This window comes from Microtus oregoni, unplaced genomic scaffold (assembly GCF_018167655.1).
Source record: "Microtus oregoni isolate MIOR12 unplaced genomic scaffold, Mior012 000033F_ref0000390, whole genome shotgun sequence".
Classification (NCBI taxonomy): Eukaryota; Metazoa; Chordata; class Mammalia; order Rodentia; family Cricetidae; genus Microtus; species Microtus oregoni.
The window spans coordinates 12,119,118-12,145,765 of NW_024543092.1; the positions used below are offsets into that span (position 1 = coordinate 12,119,118).

At 42.7% G+C, this 26,648-nt stretch overlaps 1 protein-coding gene across 4 annotated transcripts in view; it reads right to left on the bottom strand.

Annotated features, from left to right (window-relative positions):
* Positions 1–26,648, bottom strand: part of Syne1 (spectrin repeat containing nuclear envelope protein 1) — a 461,524-nt gene that overhangs the window by 239,958 nt on the left and 194,918 nt on the right. For all 4 annotated transcript variants that reach the window (XM_041680032.1, XM_041680030.1, XM_041680029.1 and 1 more), the window contains 13 exons: positions 25,437–25,587; positions 24,928–25,086; positions 23,664–23,846; positions 19,248–19,349; positions 16,937–17,140; positions 14,612–14,819; positions 13,329–13,441; positions 10,828–11,033; positions 10,082–10,237; positions 5,287–5,578; positions 4,085–4,257; positions 787–1,096; positions 214–378 (listed from right to left, as the gene is read on the bottom strand). In XM_041680032.1, coding sequence (XP_041535966.1) covers positions 214–378; positions 787–1,096; positions 4,085–4,257; positions 5,287–5,578; positions 10,082–10,237; positions 10,828–11,033; positions 13,329–13,441; positions 14,612–14,819; positions 16,937–17,140; positions 19,248–19,349; positions 23,664–23,846; positions 24,928–25,086; positions 25,437–25,587 — 2,422 coding nt within the window. The remainder of the gene's footprint in view (positions 1–213; positions 379–786; positions 1,097–4,084; positions 4,258–5,286; positions 5,579–10,081; positions 10,238–10,827; positions 11,034–13,328; positions 13,442–14,611; positions 14,820–16,936; positions 17,141–19,247; positions 19,350–23,663; positions 23,847–24,927; positions 25,087–25,436; positions 25,588–26,648) is intronic.

Sequence of the window (26,648 nt, forward strand, 5' to 3'; positions counted from 1 at the left end):
AGTGGAACTAAATTCCTTCCAATTATTTTCTTAAACTTGGTTTATATTTAGGATTACTGATATACAGAGAATAAAGCACCAACCAAACTCAGGACAAAAACATTTTAAAATATCAGAATTGTATCCACTAAACCCTTATCACTAATCTGCCACCTGTACTGAAGAACTCGAACTCATGGATCAATGCAGAATAATATCAGGCCGTTTGCTCACCTTAATTTTCAATAGCTTTTTCTGAGTAACTGAAGAATCTCCAGATGTGTCTGACCACCGATGGAGCTCTTCCTTTGCTGAGTGGAGCCAATCCGTGAACTCCTGAACTGCATCCAAGTACATGAGGTGGTCTTTCACAATCTCCTCCACCATCCTCATCTTCTCCTAGTCAACAAAGGAAAAACAAATGAGCAGTCATAGTTACTGCAAACATGAAATTGGATGAAATGCCAGACTTGATAGAGGTCTCAACATCTCTCAAATTTGCTCTTGGATTCTCCATGGATTTAATATCTTAAAAAGAAACCATTGTGCAAGAGGCAGAGACAGGGAGATCCTCTTCCCCATCGCCCTAGCAAATGCCTTCTCCCCAAGTCTAACTGTTCCCTTCCCAGACAGCCACTCCTTCTGTTTTCCTCTTTGTGCTCTATTTCCCATCTTTCTGGAAAATGATCTTTATGGGATCCCTGCCCAACAAACGTACACATGGTTGCAGACCAGCCAAATCCAGCAACTCAATTCACGTTTCATATTCTGTGCTCTGAAGCTTTTGCATGGGTCTAAAGCGCTCACCTTGGCCACGGTCGTTATGTCCTGAAACTGTGTTCTCAGTTCTTCCTGACCGGCTTCCTTGAAGGACTCATCCTGAGTCCTGTTGTACAACTCCCTGGACCTTGCTGCTAGCTGTTGCAGTGCGCCCACATGATCCTCTGCCTCGGAGATGACGGACTGAAAGTGGTCCAGCAGGGCAAACTTCTCCTTCAGTCCCGGCTGCGGCTGTAAGGGATGCTCTACTTTCTGATCCACTGATTCCATCCACTGCTCCATCTGGCTTTTCTTCTCTAGATAGTCATTCCATTGGTCGATCACAGACTCCAGGGTGCTAGAATGAGTAACATACACTATAAAATCGAGGCTCAACCTTGATATCTCTACCAAAACACAACTACAGGGCCAGTGGATCTGTTTAAAGTGCTTTGCTGAATATTGTCATGATAAAATATTGTTTTTGAGTGCAGGGAGAAACAACTTTTTTGATCTTCCACAACCAGGGTACAGTGGCTCCAAACACAATTAACAAGATGCTGGAATTTGAAGTAAGCTGTTGCAGACACACACACACACACACACACACACACACACACACACACACACAGAAAGAGAAAGAGAGACAGAAACAGAGAGATCTTCCAAATGTTGTTTCAAGTGAATGGGCAATTCATTTAATACATTGTAGTTATGAAAGCTCAGTGCTATATTATTAATTAAATTCTGCTTAGTACATACCAATTCTTAAATAATCTTGTGTTTAGTCCATATTGCCAAAATCAGATGACAATTACTTGTTCACTGACATTAAAATTTAAGGTATTTTTCTCCCTGGGTATATACTTAAGACTGTACACACATAATGGCCAATTCTTTTGTGTTATTTATATGAATAAATGAAGATGACATATTTATGACAAATACAGTCATAAATTTAACAGGCAACTCACCAGATTTCCTAATAGAAAAATAAAATGCTCTCCAGGATGACGTCAAGGAAAGGTTCCTATTATTGAGCTTATAATACTCTCTCCCATCCCTTCCCCTTTCCTCCCTCTCTCTCTTCTTCTTTCTCTCCTCCTTCCCTTCCTCTGACTTTTCTTATTCCCTCCTTACTTTCATCTTCCAGTCGATCTCCGACACCACCACTCAAACTCAAGACCTGCGGCTTGCTAGGAAGTGATCCATTGACAACAGAGAGCCCGCTCTGAGTTCATGCTCAGTGAATGCCCGGGCCTCCCTTGTGTAGCATCTCATTGTTGCAAAGTCAGGAACACAGTCAATGAGTTTCCATCACTTGCTCAGACTGTGGCTTCTGTCTCAGTGTGTGCCTCATCATACAGACAGAGTCCTACACATCTGGAGAGTTTCTCAAAGTCTAAGTCAATGTTATACCCCAGAAGCCGCCAGATCCCCCTCCTTCTGTCACAGCTGGGTGTCTTTTGAAAATTGTTGGTAATACAATCCGAGTTGGTTTTCTGGACTGTATATGTCTCCCTAGCCTCTGATGTCCTAGGAGGAAAATGGCTTTTCCTTTGTCTCACTGTTTGCCCAAAGCCCTTCCACAAAGAAACCACACAGCGTGTAGCTGTCCAATCTAATTTCTTGCTGAAACAAGAGGCAGAGCTTGGAACCTGTTTCTTGGATTCAGAATTTTATTATAATATCTGGAAAAATTCTCCCACATCTCTCTTGAGTCCCACAAGGCCGAAAGCTGGCCCAATGCCAACCGCTGGGGAGTTATTTATGTTTGTGCAGCCTACTATAGAGTAGGAGAGCCCCATGGCAGCCTCCTATAGGATGGGAGAGCCCCCATGGGACCTGACTCTTTTCTTTGCTGATCAGTAGGCGTTCTGACAAAGATGCAATGCCCTGTTTGCCTAGAAAACTACTTCCTCTTAATATGAAAACCAAAATTCAAAGCAAAGAAACTCCACGCTAAGCTAGGTGCCCTGGGTGGTGCCTGTTTGGTGGGAGACAGCGGCAGGGCTTCTTCTGGTCTGCAATGGCCCTCCATCTCCTGTTCAAATATTCGTTGCAGTCACTTTGGGAACCCACTTCTGGAGTGGATGAAGGGCAGAGAGCTTTCCGAACATGGGTTCTGGGATGTGATTTAATCTAATTCTCAGTGGAAGTTACTTGCCCAACAAGAAAGCTGGACAGATACATATAATTTGAGAAAAGACCCAGAGAAAGTAAAGACTTTTCATTCTTAACAAACAATCATAAAATTTTCTCTACTTCTCTATCGGCGACCGATATAGGGCAGGCCTACACTCTGGCCCCTCCTTCCCATTCTTTTTTCTTTTCTCTTTTCCTACCAACTTCAATTTTGAATGAGACAAAAAGTTGGGCATATTAATGGGGCCGTGTTGTATTTCGATACATGGACACCTGTGTTTAAACCAAGCTAAACACATTTCTCTTGAACACGCTCCATGTTTATTCTATAGTGAGATATTTTACTACACTTCCTCCTTGGTTTTTAAAATGTGTATTGTATAATTGTGACCTTTCCTCACCCTGCTATATAAGGAGAAACACTACAGATTCTCTTGCTCTTATGTACCTTTATTTGTACCCACGGAACATGCTCTCCCATCCCACCTCCCTGACATGCTTCCTGGACTCTGGTAACCACCATTCTACTGTGAACCTCATTGGATCACCTTTTTAGGTTCCATGTATTATCTGGGTCAGGCCATACTGTCACAGCTCTACAGAATTCTTAATGGCTTAAGGACTGGCAGCATAAGAACGCTTCCCACTTTGTAGAATTTCAGGTCTCTACACCGTAGCCACTAAATGCCTAAATATCTGTATCACTGTGACAATCAGAAACACCCCACACATTTCTGAGATCACCAGCTAGGTGTGATGACTCCAGGGTGAGGAACAGATGTACGCGTTAAGCTCGGTTGTCAACACAATTGGTTGGCAACATTCCCTACACATGCCTTTAAATAGCTAGGAGCTATTAAAGAATCTCATGTTCTTGGCTTTCAAAAAGGTATTTTCCCAAGCTTGGGTGATGTGCAAGATTCCATGTGAGACGTTGGAGCGGGGATGTGGACGCCGAGGGGTTGTGTGTGTGGAGGGACAAAAATATTTGGAAAAGAAAACAGAAGCGAGACACGCTTGCATACCAGCGTTAGTCTTCGCTCCATGGGGAATATAACACAGGCAAAGACAGGCATGTTTGCCCCTAGGAAAGTCAACATGCTGGGCAAATCTACCACAGGCTGTCTCGGTGCTGTGACATGGCTTTGTGAAATGTCTGCGTTTTATTTGAGCAAATAAGCATTAAGAGAAGATTTTATACCTTTGTGCATGGATGGCAGAACTCATGACGTCAGCCCATGTCATTTTAAGTGTCTCCAACTGAGCCTGAATGGCCTGCTGACCCTCCTTGTTGCTGCTTCTTCTAGCCTGGTCCCCTTTGCCAATAGCCATATTCAGCTTCACTTCTCCCTCCCCTCTCATGAGGAGAATGTCCTGCGGAGGGAGAAGGAGATGTTGTTAGTGGGCACATGAAAACCTGCCGTGCTAAACAAAGGCTCTTCCCTAGAGCGAAGGAGTCGCAGCCTAGAGAGATAGCTCAGTTTAGAAGCACAAAGATCTGAGTTCAATTGCCCAGAAGCCACATAAAAAGCTGGCAGTGGTGGCGTGTGCTTGTAATCTTAGCTCTGGGGAGGCAGAGACAGGCAGATCCAGGGATCTCGAGCCAGCTAGCCTAGCCTGGTTCGGGAGCTCTGGGCTGATGAGAAACTCTAAAAACATGGCTGGTGACTGAGGAAGGACAGGGCTGCAAGCATGCAAGCACACACTGATGCATGTGCTTTCTGCTGGCCCGGCAAGATAATTCCGATAGGAACATCTCACTGTAAAATAAAAGCAACACATTTTCATAAACTCTAGCCTAGAATAACATAAGTTAGGTATCAGGGCGTGTAAGGTCCAAAGATCAATGTAAATTCTTGGAAAACTTTGGGTCATCAGCCAATAATCACAATGTTGTTGATTGGTTTCAAGTGGGAGAAATTTAATTTAGGCAATGAAGACGCATGGTAACCTTTCCTCCCTTCCTGGCCTGGCTAATTCCCGCTTCTCAAGGTCATGATGACGGGAGGTGGACCTTGTTTTTGCAAAGAAACCTGACTCAATTCACAGGCAGGACCTACACTCTGCTGTAACATTTCACACACTGGCCGCTGGCCTCTGGGAACATAGGTATTACCTACTATTTCCATATCCCCAGCGATTCTCATAGTACTTGTAACAGAGTAGGTATGTAGTAAGCTTTGATGGTTAACTACTGGATGAAACAAACAAACAAACAACAAACAAACAAACAAATAAAATTGAAGCTGTTAACAATAACAAAAAGTTCCCTTTCCCCAAAGGAAAATAAACATCCCCCCCATCAACAACATTTTCATTTGACACTTCCCAGACAACAGGGACCAATCCCAGACTCTGTACATCCAATTAGAGCAACGGGCAGCAGGTGTGGGCTGCACATACCTGAATCTGTGACAGCCGCCCCTCCAAAGTTTCCTTGTCCCCGACAGTGCTTTCTGCACAAGCCAACCTGTCTTGCACATCCTTTACCCGGGACCACATGCTCTGCATGGCCTCTTCCAGAGCTTCGTGCTCCTGCAGGGCCAGCTGACAGCTGCGCAGCTGCTCCTTGGTCACTCTCAGAAGGTTCTGGTAGCTGGTCAGGAGCTGGGCACACCTGCGGCCTCCCTTCCCTGCGCCGTGGCTTTCTTTGCTGAGGAGCTGCCCTCTCTGGGAGAGCTTGTCAAGGGACTCTCTAGACAAACAGAATTTCTTTTTTTAGTTCCAGGATTCTGGATCCAGAGGAGGGAAAAATGACTGTTGACATTGGATCAGTATCCAGACAAGAGCTCATGACAGACATGACTTTAAGACGCTGGGGTTTGGCTACGTTCCTTCTTAGTGTGGGGAACACCTGTCAGGGAATGTGAGTCCATTTCTACCATGTCTCCATCTATAAGTTCCAGTGACAGAGCCTACGTCTCTCTAGGAATTCAGTCCAGGAAGTGAGCTCATACTCCCTCTAGCATTTCTCCACTCCTGTTTGCTATCGTAACTATGAAAAGTCCCCATGCTCTGTTGTGGATGTAATACCTTGGATGTGAAATGTCGCCACTGGCTCCTAGATCTAGACACTTGATTCCCAGCAGCCGGTGATGTTTGGGAAGTTTGTGGAAATTTTGGGAGGTGGATCCTTGCTGGAGAATGGGTCACTGAGGCCTTGGCATTTTATAGCCTTGCTCCAGTTCCCATTCATTCAGTGCCTCCTGATGGCTGATGCAGGGTGACCAGATGGCTGGTCCCCTACTGCCATGCCATTCCCATCATGATGACTATATCCCCTCGAACTTTAAGCCAGAATCAAGCCTTCCTGCCTTTAGTCGCTTCTGTCAAGCCTTTTGTCTTGGCAACAAGAGAGGTAATGAATAAACTTGGCGCTCCTCCATGCACATTCTGCTTGCCTGTTACTTTCTGAACTGCCTCTTCATGCCACGACACAGGTATCCCACCCCTAGGCAGTATCCATAACAATCAGAGACAGGCAGATGATGTGTGCAGGACTCCCATGGCTCTACTCCATGTCTTACCCTCAACCTAATATCCCTGACCCTACCCACAGGCCATTACTGTCTGGAAGTCAAGTGACTAAATCCATCTCCATCTCCAGGACCTGACACAATGCTAGGCATTGTGGGACAATGTGGGGTGGGGAAAGCTGCTTTCAAATGCCATGGTAGGAGCCAATGGGCTTCCGTGGTGTACCTTGAGCACCATGGCCCTCACAGCTTGGAGCTATGTTAATTGGATCCAGAGAACAGAAGTAAAACCCTTGCATGACTTGGTTGTAATGTTCTAGGTTTGTAGTGCAACTTGGCCAGCTGTGCTTTATTTTGCTGCTGTTGTTGTTTTTCCTTTTTAAATTACAAAGTAATAGTTCGTAGCCATGTAAATGTATGGTGCATACAGCAATGCGGTGGCTTATGGGCACAACATGGGGTGATTGAATCAAGCTGGTTAATGGAGCCATCACCTCACATACTCCACATATTTTCCATGGTGGGAACATTTGAAATTATTTTCTTAGGGATTTTTAAAAATAGAACTTTCTATTTTAAGTTACATTTATGTGAGTCCAATCTACTACAACCGAAACAGAGCAAAGCAACAAAGCCCCATAATCCTTGGAAGTGGGATTTTGTACTCTTGGCTCACATTTCTTCATTCCCATTTAGTTCAAAGCCTCTATAAACACAAGTCAAGGGAGCCTGAACTTCTCAAGAGCATGTTTATTGGGGAAAGCCTTGTGGATCGGCAGGAACAAGATGTCTTTATCAGAACTATTGGGCAGTTGTGGAGGTAGCTCAGTCGGCAAAAGTGCCCATCAAGCATGCACGAGGACCTGAACTTTGATCTTCAGAACCCATGTAAAACTCTGGACATGCTGACACATTCCTGTAATCTCCATGCCAAGGATGCCGAGACAGATGGGTCCCTAGAGTTCTCTGGCCAGTTACCCTAGAGAATACCTCAAAAACTGAAGGGGAGAATTACTTCTGTAGATAGCCATTGCTGACGTCTGTCCTCTACATGTATAAATGTAGACATGCATAAACTACACACACACACACACACACACACACACACACACACACCATACTAGGAAAAGAACATAATGTGTGCTATCTATAATTGACTGTCTCTGAGTGACTCCTATTTGAACAGCATCTTTTGAGTCACTCTGAGATATGGTTATCCAACACGACTCCCCCTCTGTAAGACACTGGGGAATTTGGAATCAATGTGCTCAGTGAGCAGGAAGGTTTATCACCTGATAGAGCCTACCTATCATGAGTTATGTAATAACTAACATAAAATATTTCACTGCTACTACAAAATGATTTGCTCAAGGGATGGCAGACATTCCTGAACCTCAGGGCTTTATGCTTTTCTGTGGGTTATGTCCCTCTAATATTTGAAGGACTGGCCACTTTATGACATACCCAGATGATTGGGTATGTCATAAAGCACACACCCAGGAAGCAGGAGGGTGGATTGGCTCAGTGTGGTGGCGCACACTCATAACCCCATTATTTGGAAGACTGCGAAAGAGAGATGGTTGGTCAGAAGCCAGCCTGGTCTACATAGTGAGACTCCAAAAAGACCCCCCAAAAGGAGGTGACACAGCTTGAGAATGTGACCGAGGAGAACTTTGGGGCTGCTGGAAGTGGCCAGTTGGTAAGGAAAGACCCCAAGTCAAACACACTAGAGGTCTTAGCATCTGGCCCTAGAATACCAGAGATGACACTTCAATAATTATGTGTCTCTCGACATTGCAAGTATTAGAAAAATAGTAAAGAGCAGGCACGGTGGTGTGCACACTTAAAATTCCGGGGCTGGGAGGTAGAAACAGGCAGATAGAAGGTATCTTTAGGACTCACTAGTTGCCAGCCCGGTGTGCTTCAAGAGTCGCTGATGAGTGAGAGACCTCCCAAAACAATAAGGAGAACGACATCCAAGGAACAAGAGCTAAGGTTATCTTCTGGCTTCCACATGCACACAAACCCATGCACACTTGGGCACTGATAAAGGGCAATTGGTGATGAGAGACACAAAAGACAATGAATTTGGTGTTGGGCCACTGCCTTCTATGCAGTTTCAGAATAATGATGTCAGGAGAGATAGCGATAAAGGTCAACAGCAGCTGTGAAGAAATGGAGTCGAGAACAGAGGTCATTTACGATGTCTGCATGCAAGGCAGGTGTGAGCTTGGTCGGATTATATTGTAACTATGTAAGAGTCAAGATTTGGAAAGCAAAATAAGCCTTATTTTCAGGAAATTAGTAAAAGTGATGTTATCATTTTCTTAATTCTGTCAACATTGTCTATTTTTTTTCCAGATAATGGGAATGTGAGGTGGTAAGAAATGAATCCCTAAAAGGTGCCCAGAGATAGAACCAAAGCATTCCAGAGGCATGTCTCAATAGTTATCAAATTCAGTAGCAACAAGTACTGTGCCCATGGGGACCTTATCCTTTGGTTCCACATCTGCAGATTTGACCAGCAATATACTGAATACATATTTCAAATAATCGTGTCTGTATTGAGTGCACACAGACTTCTCTCTTTCTCACTACTCGTTGAACAACAGCACGACAGCTACTTCTATACCATCTACTTTGCAGTCTATTGTAAGCAATGGAGAGCCGATCCCAGCTGTGGGAGAACATAAGCAGGTTAGATGAAGCAACAACCCAGTTTATGTAATCGCGAGCTCATGGATCTTGATCTCCACTGGGGTCCTGGACACAGCTCCACAGATACTACAGCATGATTTTAGTCATGATACATGCTCTGCTGTACCACGTTTACCTGGTTGTTCTTTAAGACAATGAACACTGGCATGTTTGATCATAAATAGGACTCACTGAAAATAAGGACGGAGCATGGTCCGAATTAGGTCATTTTTTCCTCAGGCTATAATTTCATTGATTTGTTTGATTAAGCAGAGTAGACCCTGCCATTTCTGCTTTATATAGATTAGCATTGCCCTTCTGGAGGGTCACTGAGGAGCCCTTGCTCTGGAGAAAGCTGCACTTCCTGGTAGGAAGCCTTTTACCTTAGGTTAGAGAGGCAGAGAGGGAAAGTGCTAGGGGCGGAGAAAGAATATAAGGAGGAAAACACTGCCAATGGTGTTGGTGTCAAAGATAAGGGACTCTGTCCAGGAGAGGAACCAGGGCAGCAATGAAGAGATATTGCAAAGGAACTGAATGAACGGAGGGTGAGACCTAGTGGCCACAGCTCTCATGACACTATCAGTATTGTAAGGTAGCAGGAAGCTACCGCGTGTGAAGAAATGAATGGGAGTCAGGGTTCCCAGCTGTGTTTTTCTCAGTGTGGCTTTGTAGTTTTCTTACACGTGCTTCTTCTGGACATAATCAACACAAGCTAATGCCAGGAAGGAAAGCTCAGGACTCTCAATAAGCTGAAAGCTAAGCTGAAGTCAGAGAGAAAAGGGAGCAAACAGAGTGGAAACAAGGATATACACTTGTTATAAGGATATATACTTATCTTTTCCCATGCTTTCTGTAGAATACCACAGAGCCATAAAGAATGCAGCCTGGTAGCTGAGATATTCAGGGACAGAAGAAATCGCCCCCAACAAACCAGTACAAAATCAACCAGCAATCAAGTCTGCAACTAACTCACCGACCTAAAAGATGTTGGCAAATTAATAACCCACTCCATTTCTGCACCATACCTGGCGGCCAAGAGTTCTCCCAGGAACATCTCAGCTCGATGGACTTCGTTTTTCTTCTCGGACATATGCTGTTTACTCTCCCCCAGGTTTTCTGTGCTTAACTTTTCCTCCATCTCATGGATCCACAAGCTCAGTTTTCTGTGCTGATCCTCAAAGCTAAAGAAAACAAAACCGTCTTAGAGAAATCTTCATGTGTCTACTACTGTCTCTGAAGCTAGGTTACAGTCTCTTCTTGTGGCAATGAAGGCCTCATGGATTTTCAGTTTACAGAGAAAATTCAGCAAGAAGCTTCCTTAAATGATCAGACTGTCACAAAGAAGACAGTGTTTGTGTGTGTGTGTGTGTGTGTGTGTGTGTGTGTGTGTACCGATTGTACTCTGGATCCTTGAAATCCAATAGCTGTTTGCTACCAAGATTATCCCAGTAGACATGAACACAGGCGGGGAAAACTGTTTCTAATACCCCGGGTTACCCAAATTGACGGAAACAGCACACAGCCAGGTCATTTGTAATTCAGGGGATACAAGTCCTTGGCTTTTGTTCCTACACAGGAAACAAAGCCAAATGAAACTTTCAGATGCTGTCATCAGTTATTTTATTAAGCTGTGATAAAGGCAGGCCAATATTCATTATAACTGAAACTCAGAGTTCAAGTACGATTGTGTCTGCACCCGAACTGTTCCCATTAAGTCTTTGCAAAACACTTTCTGTGTTTAGTGAGAGCCACAGCTATTTTCACAACCTACCTCCCCAGCTCTGAAGCACAGTCCTGGAGAGCCTGCTTGTCTTTAAGGCACTGCTTCAGAAAAGCTTGGAACTCTTCATTGGCTTTTGTGATTTGCTCCTGGATGCTGCTAACAGTTTGCTTGGGCAGGTGTGCGTACAGAGTTTGTCCTTCCTCCGTGACGGCGTCCAGCTTGCTCTGCCCATCACTGACTGAATCCAGGACACCCTGGAAGTCGAGGTGATAGAGATATCTGCTATTATAAATGAGGTTCTTCATCACAGTGCTGAGCTGAGGGGATGAAGTAAGCGTGAAGCAAGCTTAGTCTGCTGGGAAAGGGTCTAAGGAGATTAGATTGAGAAGGAAGCACGCGGTGGATAAAATAAAGGCTCCTAATTGAGGCAGTGTGAGGCAGGATGGCAATGGGAACTGAGGAGAAACCGAGAGCGGTAAGCTAAAAAAGAGCAGGTTCTCATGAGGGTCCTGTTCTCAGTGTTCTGTTCTTAATGCCCCAGTCCCCTAGCTCGGCTCCCATCTCCTCACTGGCTGGCATAGTAGTCTGCCGACCAGATGGCCACGCTGCCTCTTCCTTCTCTTCTCGCGTCTACTTTGCACAAAATCTAGTCCTCAGGATGGTCCTTCCTTTCTTTACACACACCTCCTCCTCTGAAGATCTATGCCTGGGATTCCACAGAGCAAGGGAAGCCCAGAACTTAATGTTGTTCATGTCTCCAAAACTCCAGAACGTTCCTTCGATTGTCACCTGGATATTTCTGTGTGGAATTCTACAATATGGAGGGACAATTGTCCTCTGAATTTACCATGCCTCTTGGAAAACCAGACCTGTACATGAAACAATCACCTGGCTTCCGACAGAGTGGGCTATTGGCAGTATTCTATCACCCAGTGGGTCAGGCCATTCTCATGTTCCTAACAGAGTTTCTTGTGGATAGTTGTCTCGTGGAGTATAGGCTGGCATTAAACCTTACAGTTGCTCATGTCAGCACCCAGTGCCAGGATTACAGGCTTGCACCACCACACCAACCCTCATTAATCTTTAAAAGTAAGCATTGGAGCTGGGAGTGTGGCTCAAGCCTTTAATCTCAGCACTCTAGAGGAGAGGCAAGAGGTTCTCTGTGAGTTCAAGACCAGCCTGCTCTATACAGTAAGTTCCAGGACAATTAGGGTTGTTATATAGAGAAAACCCATCTCAAAAAACAAACAAATAAATAATCAACCAAAAATTCCCCCAAACCAAAAGCATAAAATGAAGAAAATAAAACAACAAGAAAATCAAACAAATAAAACCCAAAAAAACATTGGTTTTGCAATACTTAGACTTGTGCTCTAATTAGAAAAATGCCTGTGAAACCCTGGACAAAATCTCCCTTGAAGATATTCTTCTGAAGGTTCATCTTGAATTCTGCTTTGCAATAGCCATCTTCCCAAATGCATATATTTTCTTCAGTCAATAAAACCTAAATAGCCTGTAATAGCCTTTACTCTGGTTTGAATACATTTCTACATATAGTCCCCAAATTTAAACAGCACAAAACACAAGGTATGTTTTTTTCCTTAAAAGAAGAAGATAACAAACAACTCCCCAAAGCTCCCCAATAGTTTTAGAAAATATTAATGATTTTACTTCTATAAAAGTTAAACTATCTGGGTGGTGGTGGTGCACACCTTTAATCTCAGCACTCTGGAGGCAGAGAAAGGTGGATCTCTTTGAGTTTGAGGTCAACTGGTCCACAGACTGAGTTCCAGGTCAGTCAGGGCTACAAAGAGAAACCCTATCTCAAAGAACTAAAAATAATAAATAAAGTTTCATTTTGAATGACTTTTAAAGAATGGCCAGTGGGTTAAAAATAGATATAGACAGTTCCAAGCTTGCTTTTGTTTTCCTGTGACTTTCCTTCTTTCCTAACACCTTCTGATTCAACAGCCCAACTCCATAATTGGAAGAAGAAAAGATAGACCAAAATAAGAAGGCTCAGGAAAGGAGACGGGAGGAAGCAGCCTGGGTCTGGCCCAAGGCAGTGAGTGTGTCTAGGAAGGAAGGACATTAGCATCACATCCACATCAGCATCACAGCATCCATATCAGCATCACAGCATCTACATCAGCATCATGAAATCTACATTAGCATCACAGAATCCACATCAGTATCATGGCATCCACATCAGTATCATGGCATCCACATCAGCATCACGAAATCTACATTAGCATCACGGAATCCACATCAGTATCATGGCATCCACATCAGCATCATGAAATGTAAATTAGCATCATGGAATCCACATCAGCACCATGGTATCCACATTAGCATCGCAGCATCCATATCAGCATCACAGCATCCACATCAACATCATGACATCCACATCAGTATCACAGCATCCACATTAGCATCACGGAATCCACATCAGCATCACAACATCGACATTGGCATCACAGCATCTACATCAGCATCACAGCATCCACATCAGTGTCATGGTATCCATATCAGCATCATAGCATCCATACCTGAAGATCCTGGAGCCTGGCTTCTAGAACTTGGCTATCACCAGTTAGATCAGAAGAGTTCCTGGCTGCTGTTTTTGCTCCTGAAAACCATTCTTGGAATTCCTGCATAGAATCTTTTGAAAATGAACAAAATGAGAGATAAATCCAAAATGCTGAGTGTGCTCCTAGGACTGTCAAAATAAATTATTGCTGTTTCCAACCCATTTCATCCTGCTTTTAAAAATACTTCAAAAAGAAAATAATAAGATAGAAAATATAATGTAATTTACAGCCATGAGTATTTATGGTAGGGTGGAGAAGTTACCTCAAAGAGACTGAAAAGTAATAAAATACTTGGAATGTTTGATTTCCTTTTATTTTGGGAAAGAATTTGTAAGAATGCCAGGAGAAACACGCTCAGGAGTGCTAAAGACATGTGTGTGCACGTGTGTGTGTTTGCATGTGCATGTGTGTACACATGTTATGTGTTTGCATGTGCTTTACTGTGCATGTGTGTGGAGGCCAGAAGTTACATCAGGTGTCTTCCTCTGTTTCCATCCCTCTTTATTTGCTGAGATAGGGTCTTTCACTGACCTGGGGTTCAGGATTCGGTCAGACTTGTTGGCTAGTGCCCTGAAGGTGTTTAGCCATCTCTGCCTTCCCAGCACTAGGAATACAGATATATGCCATCAGAGACAGCTTTTTGTGTACGTGCAGGGGATCCAGACTCAGCTCCCCACGCTTCAACAGCAAGCTGCTTACCCATAAACCCTCTCTCAATCCCTTAAAGAAAGATTTCCTTTATTGTCACTTCCTTGTTTTACTACTTTGACTTAGAAAGCCACTATGCCCCCACATCAGAGTGGAACAAAGATTCTCAGAATAGAGACAGGGAGAGGGAATTTTTGGAACATATGGCTTCCATTGTTACGGCCTCTCCCAACATCCATATTTACAGCAATGACTCATCCTAGCATGAAAAAGTGTCCTTAGCTATTTTGGTAGTGGTTGCTGACCTCTTGAACAGAGGTAGATCTTCATGTGCATAAGCTCTTATATGGAAGATCCAGGTCATAATAATCAAGATGGGTAGACTCCTGTTCTCTCAAAGAGAATGGGAAAACATTCTTTGAGAGGCTAGAGCTGCTGGAACAGAACGGTTACTCAATCTCAGAGCATGAACGAATTTAAAACAATAATCAGACTTGAAGGTTTGCTCAAACTTTTACTGGCAGTTTCTGAATAGCCTTTGGTCCAAACAACCTCTCATAAGCAGTGATTCAGACTAAAGCCCTTCAACTCACCACTGAAGTGTTTTTCCAGAGACTCCTGCATGCTGGCCTGGGTTTGGGAGCATAGCTGGCTTGTGGCTTCATGTTTCTTTATTAACCCAGTCATTGCCCTGCCCAGGCTCTCCAACTCCACAGAGTGGTACTTCCGGCACAGACTGTTGAGATTTTCTTGGGTGGAGCTGATGTTCTTTTGTTGACTTTGAAGTTCTTTTTGTATGTCCTAGGTGGTAAAAGCACACTGTGAATACACTCTGTAAAACGCTTATTCCATTCAAGAAAAATAATATCATTATTTCACTCTGGTATTTTTTAAAATCTGAAATTAACAATGTAGAAACCTCCTCAGTTGTGCATATTCGTGGGTGGGATTTAAAAGAATCTTTAGCTTGGCAGTGGTGGTGTATGCCTTTAATCCCAGCACTTGGGAGACAGAGGCAAGTGGATCTCAGTGAGTTTGAGGTCAACCTGGTCAACAAAGCAAGACAACTAGGACTGTTCTATAGAAAAACCCTGTCTTGGAAAACTGAAACAAACAAACAAAAACATCTTTTATATATGGTAAGGAGCTATACTCATGAAACCTTATCAGAGTGATCACCTAAACAAGATATGTACAATGACAATACCGGTTGACATCTCAGCATGGATGAAGGGAATCTCATAAGGCCTCGTCCCTAGACAAAGAGCTACAGGGAGTTCATGACTGCTAAGATAGGGAGATTCAGTCTTCTCTAGGGTCAGGCTCCCTGATAGCTTATTCAGTACCAGTTGGTCAGCCCTAAACACATGTACATATGATTAATATTAAATGGACTCAGTAGGTTATACCCACACAACAATAATAATAATTTAAGAAGTAGGTTATGAATTTGAGAGGAAGGGGGTGACATAGAAGGAGTAGAAGGGGGAAGGGTTGGGATAGTAATGATGTAAATACAATACTTAAGCATATATATAAGATATATATATATATATAGAGAGAGAGAGAGAGAGAGAGAGAAAGACAGAGACAGAGAGACAGAAAGAGACATGTATAGTGTCTATCTTTTAGTGTGTGTGTGTGTGTGTGTGAGTGAGTGTCTGTTCATTCATGTGTTTACAAGTATGCATGCACATGTATATGCATGCATGTGGAACTCATAGGACAACTACCAGAAGCTTTCCATATTGATTTTTGAGACAGGGTATCTTATTGAACTAGAGTTTACCTTATTTATTTATTTTTGAGACAAGGTCTCTCATTGGTCTGGAGGTCACCTTGTTTATTTGAGACAGGGTCTCTGGCTGAACTGACTCAACTAGGCTGGACAAGTCCCAAGGACTTACCTGCCTCCATCCACAGCACTAAGGTTACAATTTTGAATCAAATACACAGGTTTTTTTAGAGGTTAGTTTACATCCTCAGGCTTATCCAGCAAGCAGGTTACCAACTGAGCTATCTCCCAGTCCTGTATTGATGCTTTAATGAAGTATGCCAGTCCCACTTAGTAACAAACAGCTATTAGCAAGTGGTTAGAATCTGGGCACGCACATGCACACACGCACAATTTGTTTAAAGCTCTATGTCCTTATCTATAGCTTAGTATAAAGCTATGCTAAGGAAGAGCAGGGCCAGGTCTGGAGAAATAGCTCAGTGGTTAGTGTCCATTGCTGCTCTCTCAGAAGACCCAGTTTGGTTCCCAACACTCAGGTTGGGTGGCTCACAAAAACCTGTAACTCGTACTCCGAGCCCTCTTCTGTACTCTCTGGGTACCTGGATCACATGTGAATAAACACACACACACACACACACACACACACACACACACACACACGGAGAGAAAACGATCTTTTTCAAAAGAACAATGTTGAAAAGTCAATACAATATACATACTGTACAAACACTTGAGCAGGGTTGTCATCTGTTAACACGAAGAGAGGACGTAGGATGATTTCCTTACTTAAAGAAAATCACAGCATTCTACAGATGAAAGTGTTCAAATTAAACACAAAGATAATTAAGTGATGATAAATCATTTGAGGCTCAAAAATTGATACAAAGTCAAACAGGCTCCTCACAGTCTTCACTCTTTTACAAAAAGATACACACACACACACACACACACACACACACGCACATGCACACATACACACATGTAACTGGCAGGCAGGGCCGACAGCAATGCATTCTATCAACTTTTTGCCCATCTTTCGCTTTTTTAATCCTTGCATTTACTTCTCATGTCACTAATTCTGCCGGGAGGCTGAAAGCAGACATTATATGTTCATCACAGTCACAAAATGGGAGAATAACTTTAGACTTCAAGTAGAAACACAGAAGGTTAGTTTTGGACTTACCTTGACTTTCTTCAGCCCTTCGCAAGTCCCAGTTTGGGCACACCTGGCCAGCGATTCTTCCACATTGATCAGCCACGTTGTTATGTCCTTGACAAACCTCTCCACTTGGGTACTCTGAGCCGTGAAATCCTTCAGGGTTCCCTTTGCTTCCTCGGCGGTTTCTTTGGCATGCTCCAGTTTCTGCCGTAAGTCTGCTTCTATAAACTGAATATAAAGCAAGAGTTCGTGAAAGTCTGGGAGGACCAAAAACACACTCACCCGCCTGGAATTCTGTTTACGCGGAACTCCATCGAGAACATATTAGGCTCACCATGGAAGCCTCTCCAGTACTAATAGCTTTTCCCAGGATGGAAAACCAGCAAGTGTGGGCTGCCAAACACATTGAGTGATGGCAAAGAGCAGGGCTGCAGTTACTCTGGACTTCAATAGAGTGTGGTTTGGATGGGGGTTTCAGGGAAGGGAAGAGTACATCCTAATAGCGAAGCTGGACCAAAAGTCTGCTGTTAATTCTCCACAAGGAACAGTCACACAGGCCTGCCTGGATGTGATGACTGGAGGAACCCCGCCATAAGGTTTAATGGTGAACCGATTTTATCCCATAAGCTTGCAGTAGGGTTATTTTCTTTCTTCTCCTAAGATGAGGTATTTCAGGAAAGCTGAGTTTTGTGGCTCCCAAGTTAATAAAGGGAATTACAACTACTCTAAACTGAAAAAGGTCTTAATACCACATCTCAAAGATCAGTGCAGTTTGGCAAAATCATCAAACATAAAGGTTTGATGTCTTTTCTTAACTCCTGGATCAGTGCAGCTGTAAGCAAGGAGATAAGAACCTCCTTTCTTCTTGCGTTGCCACGCTTCTATTCCTGCTTGGTACAGCTGTAGGATCCGCAAGCCTGGATGGGAGGGAGGTGAGTGAGGTATTCTGAACTGAAGACTCAAGGGTGAGTGTGAGCTGCCTCTCATAACCTCACTTCTCTAGGTTTATGGGTCCTCTTAGGAGGGAGATGCCCTCATTACTGGACCCCAGCTGAAATCCCTCGATGAACCTGTGCATTCTATACTGCCTCTTTATTCTGTCTTTTCTATGCCCAAGGCATCTCTGCGTCCATCCCCTGGAGAGAGTTCTTAGACAACTTAGCTGCCCTCACGCAGTGGGGTCAAAGAGCGGTCTCTTCCTTTACTCATAACTTTCAGGCTGAGGCCACATAATGGTACTCACCCCATCCCCCCACTTTGCCCACCTCATCTGCTGCCGAGATGCAGGTTACCCGTGCAAGCATTTACTCTTTGGCAAATACATCAGAAATCAGCCAGCCTGCCTGGCAGGGGTTTAGAAACCAGATGTTGGTGGCTGCCAACTGTAGGGCACAAATGAAGCTGCCCCCTGAACAGTGTCACCAAAATTCTTCTACCTATCCTAGAGGACAGTAAAGACATCTGACATGTCTTCCTTGAGGTGGGGGATGAGTAGGGTGAAAGAGGAGAGATACACAGGAGCTCACACCCCAAAGCCTTGCTCCAGCCTCGCTCTGCAATAGCTTATTGCCCTCTGCTGTCCCAAATATATGTGATAGTAAACATCATCCCTTCTTCTCAGCTGTGACGATGACTGCTACTTCCTTGGCTTCCTATGAAGCATCCAGCACTCCCATCCATGCCTGGGATCAGCACCAAGCATGGCTAAGTCAGTTAGAGAGAGAATCAAGGACAATGAGGAGGGGAAAAAAACCATGAACACCTCGAAAAGAAAGAGACTTCAACCAGGAGCTGGTGAGGTGTCAGTCAAAGCATACCGAACACACTGAGTGCTTCTAGGGCTCAGGCATGAGGGAAGCCCAGGTTCCCTGTCCAACCCAGTTACTTCCTGATCTTCTTCATGGTTCCTGGGACTGGAACCATCAACAGGGCCGTGAACAGACATTGGCAATCCTAGCCCTGTCCCCTAGCCCAGTTATGGTGTAAACGGGTTAGCACATTATTAGTAAGAACACGTATTCATTGGGGGCGCTGGGTCTATTCCTGTTTAAACATAAAATGCACCAAGAAAGAATCAGGCTGTTAATTCATCCACAATTCTGTAAGGAAAAAAGAACTACCCTTATGATATTTGGAATGCAAATATGCAACAAATATGGACACAAATACTTTTACTGATGCTAATGTTTAACCCCTGTATGTGTTGGCTAAGAATTATGGTGATACAGACATATACACATGTAAAGGTACACACACATACTCATTTTGTATTTTGGAAGTGAAGATGTGATTGGCTGTTACGTGGTATTTACTACAAAAATCATCTTTTGCTTACCTGAAGGTCTGTGGGTGTTTCTGGATTTTTCGTTAGTTCTTTAAGGTCATTGATTTTGGAATGCAGTTCTTCCAATTTCAAGGCTTTGTTTTTAACTTCAGACTATGAAAGTAAAGACATAGGGGAAAGGCATCATGAATCCGAAGACCAACAGACTACACTTGGCATCGCATGTGGAGAGCTAACGGTCATGACGCCATCTTGAAGCAGTATTTAGAAGATCTGCTCAACATATTCACTAGTGTGGAAACTGTTACCATTAAAGTTCACTCTGAATAAGAGGGTAAGTGGGAATCTCTCTTTTTCTTCTCACCCTCTTTTATTGGAATAAAATCCCCGGAAAATATGAAACACTGACCAAAAGCATTGAGTCAGTGGAAATGTCCACTAGGCTGCCATTTATTCATTAGCAGTGTTATTATTAGTTACTATGGCAACACTAAAGTCTTACAGAAGCAAGCTAAAACAAATGCACACCAGGACTGCTCAGCGACTATCAACAGCACACAGAAGGCACGCTTCAAATAAATATTTACAAGGCCTTGAAGCAGAAATAATTTTGGCATTTGCTATTTTATCTACCCCTCCCCCTTTCAATCAACAATTAACATGCAAACAAATACCAAACCAAGAATCATTATTGAGCAAAGATGCTTATAAACTTCACAGTTCTGAGTCACCAAAGAATGTTTAATACGAGAGCTCTCTCAGATTGAGAAACAGAACCTAGTGCTTTGGGACAACAGAATTTCCAATGGCTTGAGCTCAGAAAGCAATTTATTGTACAATATGGAACTCACTCCGGGCTGGGTGGCTTTTTCAGAACAAGCTAGGTGTTTAGCGAACTCACCTGCTGACCCACACTCACTTAGAGCATGGTGTGAAGAAAGGGCTGGCAGCAGGAAGGGCAGAGCCAGGTTCTGGGTTGGTTCCAGGGCACTGATTTAGTAACCGATGTATCACAGGGTCAGCAACAAAAAACCCATCTCTGGGAGACTGAACCTTGCCACACCATATAAGGGTTTGAGGCACACAGATAGCCAAGTTTCTGCAGTCAGCACAAGAAGGCTGATTTGACAACAGCCTGTCCTACGAGAACTCCTGCTGCAGTATTTACCGTAACTGTAGGTTCCAAGCATGGTGTAACCATCCTTGTGGAGCAGGAAGACGCACCATAGAATAGCACAGCATTGCATGGCATGCCCTGTGTCTGCTGCCAATGTATCAGGCATCAAGAATTCAAGGGTTTAGAGCATACTAAGGTGTATAATAATAACTAGTCAACGATAGTTTTTTTGCAATATGGTCTTGCTACATGACTAAATTACTCTCTAACCTGCAGCCATCATTCTGCCTCAGCCTCCCAAGTGCTAAGACGATAACTTTGTGCCATCATCTGACAAAGAAAGATAAATTTTGAGTATGCACTACATTTATTTTTATCAAATTTATTTAACTGTAAATTTATTACAATTAGACTTTTTAAAGACTTGTTTTGCTTATACATGTGAGTGTGTAGTGTGTGCATGCCTACTGCCCACAAAGGCCAAAAGAAGGTACTTGTTCTGCAGGAACTGGAGGCCATATCAACATGGGTGTTAGGAATTGATCTAAGGTCTTCTGCAAGAGCAATATACACTCTTACCACTAAGGCACGATTCCTGTTATTCGATTTTTTCTTTTCTTTTTTAAAATTTGTCTTTTATTTTATGGTAAGGGTGTTTTGTCTGCATGTATGTCTGTGCACCACAGGCAAGCTTGGTTTCTTCAGAGGCCAAAAGAGGGTATCATATCCCCTGGAACTGCTACAGATGGTTGTGATCACCATGTGAATAACGGGAATTGAACCCAGGTTCTCTGGAAGAGCACTTAATGCTTTTAACCACCAAGAGAACTCTCCAGCCCACAATTAGCTTTTTCTTATGTGCATTTAATTCTGGATAACACAGTTTCTAACAATCACCCTTTGTGAGCCTGAATACCCGACTCCAGGACAGAACACTCTCCAAGTTGTAATACTAATTTTAACATCAGTAGTAACAACTAAAAAGGACCTTGGGATTCTTCACTATGTCTGAATGTTTAGTCTGTATAGTTTTCTTGAGTTCTGATACTTTTAGACATTGAAATTATATTACAAGAGCTCTCAAAAACTATTAGATCTGAGATTGCCCAGGAACATAGGCAGTACAATTAAACCAGACTACAGTTGTTAGCTGTCAGGTTCTTTGTATGTGCCAGGTGTGGGGTGTAGGGGATGGGGGCTGTGGGGTACCAGACTGCAGAATGTGAGTAGGATCTTCCCTCCCAAAATGACAATCAATTACATGCCTTTTGAAACAGCTCTCTCTCTTTAACCTGTCTAATTTCTAATCATGTCCCTATTATTGCTACATGGTTTTTCAATTGTGTGTATTATGCATTCACATGTGTACGTGTGCAGGCACATGTGAAAGTCTGTGCATTGTGTGCAAAGGCCAGAGGTCAGCATTGAGTATCTTCCTCGATTGCTCTCCACCATATAAATTGAGGCAGGGTCTCTCACTTGAACCCAGTACTCATTGTTTTGGGGAGTCTGGCTAGTGAATTTGCTCTGAGGATCTCCTGCCACTGATTCTTGGATATAGGATCATAGGCAGACCAGCACACACACAGAACACATGAGAGCTCTGAGGATCTAAGACCAGAGCTCTCATGATTACACCACAAATGCTTTATCTGTCATAAACACCGTGACCAAAAGCAACTTGGGGAGGAAGAGTTGGTTTGGCTTATACTTCCGTGTCAGCATCCATCACTGAGGGAAATCAGGGCAGAAACTCAAGAAAAGGAGGCAAGAACCATGGACAAAGGCTTTTCATAGGTTTGTCCCTGTGTCTTGTTCTACTTGCTCGTTCATACAACCCACCTGCCTAGGGATGGTCCCTCCTACATAAATCATTAATCAAAAAATGCCCTAGAGGCTAATTTGGAGGTAACATCTCAGTTGGGGGTCCCTCTTCCCAGATGGCTCTAGTCTGTATCAGGTCACAAAAACAAAACAAACAACAACACCAACAACAAAAACTAACAAAAGACCCCCAAACCCCAAGGCCAAAAAAAAAAAAAATTCCCAACTAACCGGCACAATGTTTGCTAAGAATTTCATGGATGAATTTTAAAAACCAACACAATAAATAGGATTAAATGTAGTTTAGAATAAATAACCAATCAAGCACAATTTTTCAAGACCTGGGTACTTTCTAACCATTAATATTCTTCTATTACCATAAATAAAATACAACACAACACCAAACATAACCCTGTTGTAGGAATTCCTACTGCCAGTAGCCTTTAAGTTACCCGCTCACTTGGGTGTGGCCTCTTATACTATTTATGCTGATGCAAAGTGTGCATCTGGCCACTTTTCCGGCTGCAGGATTTGATTGCTGTTCCCCATTCCAGTAGAGGATTGTGATCTGTAAATCTATGTAACGGCGTAAATGAATGCAGACAGAGTGTAAAAATATATATATAGCTTTAATGTAGAAATAGACTTACAGAACCACCGTTCCCGCGGAGACCAGGAAAGCAGAAGCAAGCACTCGGAGCTTGCTCGCCAAATTTATAGGCAGACATTAGCCCGAGGCGAACACGCCCCCTAAGGGGCGGGACTTATCCCTACAAATCTACCCCTACATAAATAACCCTCTATCATTCTCAATTTTGAGTGAGAGTAGGATTTCTTTTAAGCATCCTTCTTTATAACCCCAGCTCAATGTAGATGTTTCTTTTCCGAATGAAGAAGAATAGGCACAAAATGTTACAAACACTCCCTGTTTGGGTTTCACAAAGGAAAATACCATATTTACAGAATAATTGGAAACTTAATGTACTTTTCTTTTATACTAATGTTTGAAGTTCCTTATTAGGGGTTGAATAAAAACTGTCCCCATATGCTAATGTGTTGTAAGACTTGGTGGCCAGTTGGTGGCACTGTTTGGGAAGTATTAGGAGGGGAAGCCTTGCTGGAGGATGTGTGTCTGTGGGGTGTTTATACCTCGGCCCCACTTTTGGATTTCTCTTTCTGATTCCCGTGTGAAGATGAACTGTGGTGGTTTAGCCTCACATTCCTGCTGCCGTGCTGTCTCTGCTAAGTGTTGAATAAACCTTTTCTCTCCAAAGCTGATTTCTGGCAGGGATTTTATTACAGCAACAGAAGAGTGAGGAATATAAGCCCCAACTAAGAAATAATTATTAAAATTGCTTAGCTAGAGCCTAATAAATTTTTAAAATCAATAGTTGAAGTTAGGTGACTTTTGCCTTATTCCTCTGTGTCTTTGAAAAGCAGAATGGACGTAGGAACACCCATTTTTCTCTCTCTCTTCTTCTATATAAAGGCATGCCCTACCTCCACTTGTATGTATTGTCATTTACCTCAAATTCTTTCAGGAATTCTTCAGCTCTGAGGCTGTTGTTCAGGTCACCGATATTTTCAGCCAATTGTGGAAGAGAGCTGTTGGACCATCCTTCAATCTCATCTTTACTTGAGAGGACATCATCCCAGATGGATAGGCTTACCCTTAATCTGTCCATGTTTTCTTCAATTCTCTCTGATACCTGAGAAAGGAAGCAGGCCCCAGGTCATCAAAATATGAAGTTCTTGAACCCTCACTCTCCCACCAATGCTTTCATGATAAGAAAAATTATATTCTGACAAAATTTCAAAAAAAAATTATTGTCCATTTATTAGCATACCTTAAATGCCAACCAATACGTAGACTAACTTCATCAATGGGAGAGTTGTTTGAGTTCTGAGACATTCACTTTTCATTCATAAGTTGGGGTATAAATGACAAAGGGTGTGTTAGAATGCACAGAAGTGTCACTCACTGGATAAGACTCTACAGGACTGAGGTCCATATAGGATGGCATCGTATTTTTTATTTTCTTTATTTAAAACTTATTTTCTGTGTACAGGTGTTTTGTACTTGTATGTATATGCACTACATGTGTGCAGTGCCTAAATAGGCCAGAAAGGGTCATCGCATCTCCTGGGGCTTGGGTTACAGACGGCTGGGGGCTGTTCTCTGAGTGCTGAAGATCAAACTCGGATCTTCCACAAGAGCAGCCAGTGTTCTCTGCCTCTGAGTCCTCTCTCCAGCCCTGTATTTATTTTCTAAGCACTTTTATTGGTAATGCTGTGGTATAGGGATGGACATTAATTAGATTTGAGCATATCTGTGATACAGAAAACATTTAGGATCTGGCCATGGAGCTAGTGAATGATGGTGTAAGAATTGAAAGTCAAAGTTCTAAAATACAAGCCTGATCTCTTCAGTGCAAGACCACAGCCTCCATACCCCAAATTCATATTTACTGCAATTTAATTTTCTATCATTAGAAATTTAATATGGATATGGATATGTTATCCGATTTTTATCTGTAACGCCAGCATTCTGAGAAGGGAAACGTTCTAAGTTGTAATTTGTCATGCTTGTAGTTATCAGATGGGGGACTGTCAGTAAGCTTTGTCAAGTAGCTCATGCAACTGTCTTCTCTCTCCAGCTATCATTTTTCTTCACTTTGGAGTTAACTCTGAAAACTGGAACCGGAGTTCCAATCTCTGGTTAATCCTCCGCCCATTTGCCTGAAAGAACCTGCATGTAGGCCGCGCACAGACTCCAGGGGGCGCTCTTACATCCAGCCACTTGTCCAGGGTGCTTTCCATGTCAGTCTTGACCAAGCTGAAATCTCCGCTGTGGACTTTTTTCAGCTCAGATAGCAAGTGTTTGCCTTTGCTGGTAAAACTGTCCAACTCTTTCTGTTTAGAATTCATTTCGTTCCTGGCAGTTTCATGCTGTGGACATAAACGTTTCCTTAATTAGTTAAACAACCAGTGATGAGGGATTAAAAACATTAGCCCTCTAAGAGATGTATTTTACTCAACTTTATGAAGAAACTAATGGCAATATGTGAACGTGTATAAATACACACAGCTGAGATATACATAAATACAGATATATATTACATATATAAATCTTTAATTTTCTTAAATTAAATTTTTCTAAAAAATTAGCATTTTTAGAAAGAGTTGAACTGCCAACAGGAATTATCCACATCTAGATGTCAAACAGGAACAATTGTGCAGAGAGGAAAATGCATGGATGAACACTGAAGACCACTTAAATAATTGTGCTTGCATTTTACCTTGGCAAAGACCCACTTCAGGTCCTCCTGGTCCTTCACGGTAGCTCTCATGGCAATGACATTGCTAGCACTTTCCAGAACTTTACACACAGCTGACTTCAAATTCTGATACTCTCTTATTAAGTCAATAAGCCCACAGCACTGCCCCTGGCTGTAATGATTAAAGAAGATATCACTTATCACACATCAGGAAGGGACTGAGTTCTTTTGTATTAAACCTAATATATCATTACACAAATGCATTCAGAGATGGGCGTGGGTACCAAGAGAAAGCCATGCTCTCCCCACTGAGATCAATACTGTTGTTAGTTTATTCTGCTAAATTCTAACTCCAGTCTCCTCTCCAACTCAATCTTACATGAGGCACCCAAATATTGCAAGATTTAAAGTGTTTTTTTTTTTTATGCTGCTTAGGCTATTTTTTGATTCTATAAGTTGAAGGGAAGGTGGGGGGAAGAAACCAATAACAGATAAAACAAAATAGTCTTTGTGTGACATAGTTAAATTAAGAACCTCTGTTTAAAGTCATCATATAAACCAATCCTAATTTTCTTTCAAATGCCTTTGCATATGATGCAATAGGGTCTGAGGCTCACTTTTTTAAAAGCAAATGAGTGGCCAAATGTCCCAGCATCATCCTTCCCTGAAGAGATTCTCTTCATCAACTTCTCATGTGAAACTGTCAACAATGAGTTGATTGTGTATGAATGAGTACATTTATCCATCTTATTTATTTCTGTTCCATTTAATTATTCTTCAGCTAAAATATCACAGTAACCCAGGTAATGTGAGCCTTAGAATTCCTCCTTAGAAATAAAAGAAGATACAGTTATGCATTCCTGTTTGTATGTGCATGTGTGTGTGTGCGTGTGTGCGCGCGTGCATACATGTATGTAAGCCAGATTTTCATATCGGCTCTTTCTCTCAACCCATCTCTACATTACTTTTTGAGTCAGGCTCTCTCAAGGAATCTGGAGCTTGCCATTTTTTCCTGACTGATCGTCTAGCAGGCCTCAGAACTCTCCCGCCTCCACCTCCCTGCTTTTGAGACTGCAGCATACACTCAGCTTCATGTGGGTACTGGGTGGGTGCTTTAAGTCAGGGCTCCATACTACAGTAAACACTATCCAATGAGCCATCTTCCCAGATCCACCTCCTCAAAAACAATGACTGATACTTAGTTATTTGTTTTTATATAGAAAATTTTGAATT